The sequence below is a fragment of the Callionymus lyra genome, chromosome 1 (genome assembly GCF_982586985.1).
Source record: "Callionymus lyra chromosome 1, fCalLyr1.hap1.1, whole genome shotgun sequence".
NCBI lineage: Eukaryota > Metazoa > Chordata > Actinopteri > Syngnathiformes > Callionymidae > Callionymus > Callionymus lyra.
This window is the reverse complement of record NC_141818.1, coordinates 54,610,624-54,615,623: the sequence shown is the minus strand read 5'-3', so window position 1 is coordinate 54,615,623 and position 5,000 is coordinate 54,610,624. Positions and strand designations below refer to the sequence as shown.

The window sequence follows — 5,000 nt, the reverse complement described above, 5'->3', positions numbered from 1 at the left end:
GACCTGAACACTGATCTGAACACTGACCTGAACACTGATCTGAACACTGACCTGAACACTGACCTGAACACTGATCTGAACACTGATCTGAACACTGATCTGAACACTGACCTAAACACTGACCTGAACACTGACCTGAACACTGACCTGAACACTGATCTGAACACTGATCTGAACACTGATCTGAACACTGACCTAAACACTGACCTGAACACTGACCTGAACACTGATCTGAACACTGATCTGAACACTGACCTGAACACTGACCTGAACACTGACCTGAACACTGACCTGAACACTGACCTGAACACTGATCTGAACACTGACCTGAACACTGACCTGAACACTGACCTGAACACTGACCTGAACACTGATCTGAACACTGATCTGAACACTGACCTAAACACTGACCTGAACACTGATCTGAACACTGATCTGAACACTGATCTGAACACTGACCTAAACACTGACCTGAACACTGATCTGAACACTGATCTGAACACTGATCTGAACACTGATCTGAACACTGACCTGAACACTGATCTGAACACTGATCTGAACACTGACCTGAACACTGACCTGAACACTGATCTGAACACTGATCTGAACACTGACCTAAACACTGACCTGAACACTGACCTGAACACTGACCTGAACACTGATCTGAACACTGATCTGAACACTGACCTAAACACTGACCTGAACACTGATCTGAACACTGATCTGAACACTGATCTGAACACTGACCTGAACACTGACCTGAACACTGATCTGAACACTGATCTGAACACTGACCTGAACACTGACCTGAACACTGATCTGAACACTGACCTGAACACTGACCTGAACACTGATCTGAACACTGACCTGAACACTGATCTGAACACTGACCTGAACACTGACCTGAACACTGATCTGAACACTGATCTGAACACTGATCTGAACACTGATCTGAACACTGACCTGAACACTGACCTGAACACTGACCTGAACACTGATCTGAACACTGATCTGAACACTGATCTGAACACTGACCTAAACACTGACCTGAACACTGACCTGAACACTGATCTGAACACTGATCTGAACACTGACCTGAACACTGACCTAAACACTGACCTGAACACTGATCTGAACACTGACCTAAACACTGACCTGAACACTGATCTGAACACTGACCTGAACACTGACCTGAACACTGATCTCAACACTGACCTGAACACTGACCTGAACACTGATCTGAACACTGATCTGAACACTGATCTGAACACTGATCTGAACACTGACCTGAACACTGACCTAAACACTGACCTGAACACTGATCTGAACACTGACCTAAACACTGACCTGAACACTGATCTGAACACTGACCTGAACACTGACCTGAACACTGATCTCAACACTGACCTGAACACTGACCTGAACACTGATCTGAACACTGATCTGAACACTGATCTGAACACTGATCTGAACACTGATCTGAACACTGATCTGAACACTGATCTGAACACTGATCTGAACACTGATCTGAACACTGACCTAAACACTGACCTGAACACTGACCTGAACACTGACCTGAACACTGATCTGAACACTGATCTGAACACTGACCTAAACACTGACCTGAACACTGACCTGAACACTGACCTGAACACTGATCTGAACACTGATCTGAACACTGATCTGAACACTGACCTAAACACTGACCTAAACACTGACCTGAACACTGACCTGAACACTGATCTGAACACTGACCTGAACACTGACCTGAACACTGACCTGAACACTGACCTGAACACTGATCTGAACACTGACCTGAACACTGATCTGAACACTGACCTGAACACTGATCTGAACACTGACCTGAACACTGATCTGAACACTGATCTGAACACTGACCTGAACACTGACCTGAACACTTATCTGAACACTGACCTGAACACTGACCTGAACACTGATCTGAACACTGACCTGAACACTGACCTGAACACTGATCTGAACACTGACCTGAACACTGACCTGAACACTGACCTGAACACTGATCTGAACACTGATCTGAACACTGACCTGAACACTGACCTGAACACTGATCTGAACACTGATCTGAACACTGACCTGAACACTGACCTGAACACTGACCTGAACACTGATCTGAACACTGACCTAAACACTGACCTGAACACTGATCTGAACACTGACCTGAACACTGACCTGAACACTGATCTGAACACTGATCTGAACACTGACCTAAACACTGACCTGAACACTGACCTGAACACTGATCTGAACACTGACCTAAACACTGACCTGAACACTGACCTGAACACTGATCTGAACACTGACCTGAACACTGACCTGAACACTGATCTGAACACTGATCTGAACACTGACCTGAACACTGACCTGAACACTGATCTGAACACTGACCTGAACACTGACCTGAACACTGATCTGAACACTGATCTGAACACTGACCTAAACACTGACCTGAACACTGATCTGAACACTGACCTGAACACTGACCTGAACACTGATCTGAACACTGACCTGAACACTGATCTGAACACTGATCTGAACACTGACCTGAACACTGACCTGAACACTGACCTGAACACTGACCTGAACACTGATCTGAACACTGACCTGAACGCTGACCTGAACACTGACCTGAACACTGACCTGAACACTGATCTGAACACTGACCTGAACACTGACCTGAACACTGATCTGAACACTGACCTGAACACTGACCTGAACACTGACCTGAACACTGACCTGAACACTGACCTGAACACTGACCTGAACACTGACCTGAACACTGACCTGAACACTGATCTGAACACTGACCTGAACACTGATCTGACTGATCTGATAACTAGATCATAAGTTAGTATTACTTCAGTGGATCACTAGTGTTTGACTAGATCATAAGTTAGTATTACTTCACTGGATCACTAGTCTTTGACTAGATCATAAGTTAGTATTACTTCACTGGATCACTAGTGTTTGACTAGATCATAAGTTAGTATTACTTCACTGGATCACTAGTGTTTGACTAGATCAGAAGTTAGTATTACTTCACTGGATCACTAGTGTTTGACTAGATCAGAAGTTAGTATTACTTCACTGGATCACTAGTGTTTGACTAGATCATAAGTTAGTATTACTTCACTGGAGCACTAGTGTTTGACTAGAGCTTAAGTTAGTATTACTTCACTGGATCACTAGTGTTTGACTAGATCATAAGTTAGTGTTACTTCACTGGATCACTAGGGTTTGACTAGATCATAAGTTAGTATTACTTCACTGGATCACTAGTGTTTGACTAGATCATAAGTTAGTATTACTTCACTGGATCACTAGTGTTTGACTAGATCATAAGTTAGTATTACTTCACTGGATCACTAGTGTTTGACTAGATCAGAAGTGAGTATTACTTCACTGGATCACTAGTGTTTGACTAGATCAGAAGTTAGTATTACTTCACTGGATCACTAATGTTTGACTAGATCAGAAGTTAGTATTACTTCACTGGATCACTAGTGTTTGACTAGATCACAAGTTAGTATTACTTCACTGGATCACTAGTGTTTGACTAGATCACAAGTTAGTATTACTTCACTGGATCACTAGTGTTTGACTAGATCATAAGTTAGTATTACTTCACTGGATCACTAGTGTTTGACTAGATCAGAAGTTAGTATTACTTCACTGGATCACTAGTGTTTGACTAGATCAGAAGTTAGTATTACTTCACTGGATCACTAGTGTTTGACTAGATCATAAGTTAGTATCACTTCACTGGATCACTAGTGTTTGACTAGATCAGAAGTTAGTATTACTTCACTGGATCACTAGTGTTTGACTAGATCATAAGTTAGTATTACTTCACTGGAGCACTAGTGTTTGACTAGAGCATAAGTTAGTATTACTTCACTGGATCACTAGTGTTTGACTAGATCATAAGTTAGTGTTACTTCACTGGATCACTAGGGTTTGACTAGATCATAAGTTAGTATTACTTCACTGGATCACTAGTGTTTGACTAGATCATAAGTTAGTATTACTTCACTGGATCACTAGTGTTTGACTAGATCATAAGTTAGTATTACTTCACTGGATCACTAGTGTTTGACTAGATCAGAAGTTAGTATTACTTCACTGGATCACTAGTGTTTGACTAGATCAGAAGTTAGTATTACTTCACTGGATCACTAGTGTTTGACTAGATCAGAAGTTAGTATTACTTCACTGGATCACTAGTGTTTGACTAGATCACAAGTTAGTATTACTTCACTGGATCACTAGTGTTTGACTAGATCATAAGTTAGTATTACTTCACTGGATCACTAGTGTTTGACTAGATCATAAGTTAGTATTACTTCACTGGATCACTAGTGTTTGACTAGATCAGAAGTTAGTATTACTTCACTGGATCACTAGTGTTTGACTAGATCAGAAGTTAGTATTACTTCACTGGATCACTAGTGTTTGACTAGATCATAAGTTAGTATTACTTCACTGGATCACTAGTGTTTGACTAGATCATAAATTAGTATTACTTCACTGGATCACTAGTGTTTGACTAGATCATAAGTTAGTATTACTTCACTGGATCACTAGTGTTTGACTAGATCATAAGTTAGTATTACTTCACTGGATCACTAGTGTTTGACTAGATCATAAGTTAGTATTACTTCACTGGATCACTAGTGTTTGACTAGATCAGATGTTAGTATTACTTCACTGGATCACTAGTGTTTGACTAGATCATAAGTTAGTATTACTTCACTGGATCACTAGTGTTTGACTAGATCAGAAGTTAGTATTACTTCACTGGATCACTAGTGTTTGACTAAATCATAAGTTAGTATTACTTCACTGGATCACTAGTACTTCCTGAGACGGGTCGCCATAGCAACCGAGCCTAACAAGCTGCACAGCATTATTTAAGAAATGCTTGATTTATACCATAAATAATTATAAATGATCACATGTTT

At 41.1% G+C, this 5,000-nt stretch overlaps 1 protein-coding gene across 1 annotated transcript in view; it reads left to right on the top strand.

The window, feature by feature from the left end:
* The window catches only part of LOC148090165 (protein unc-13 homolog B-like), a 198,597-nt gene that overhangs the window by 162,539 nt on the left and 31,058 nt on the right, over positions 1-5,000 (top strand). The window contains exon 27 of the mRNA XM_087779050.1: positions 4,894-4,918. Coding sequence (XP_087635176.1) covers positions 4,894-4,918 — 25 coding nt within the window. The remainder of the gene's footprint in view (positions 1-4,893; positions 4,919-5,000) is intronic.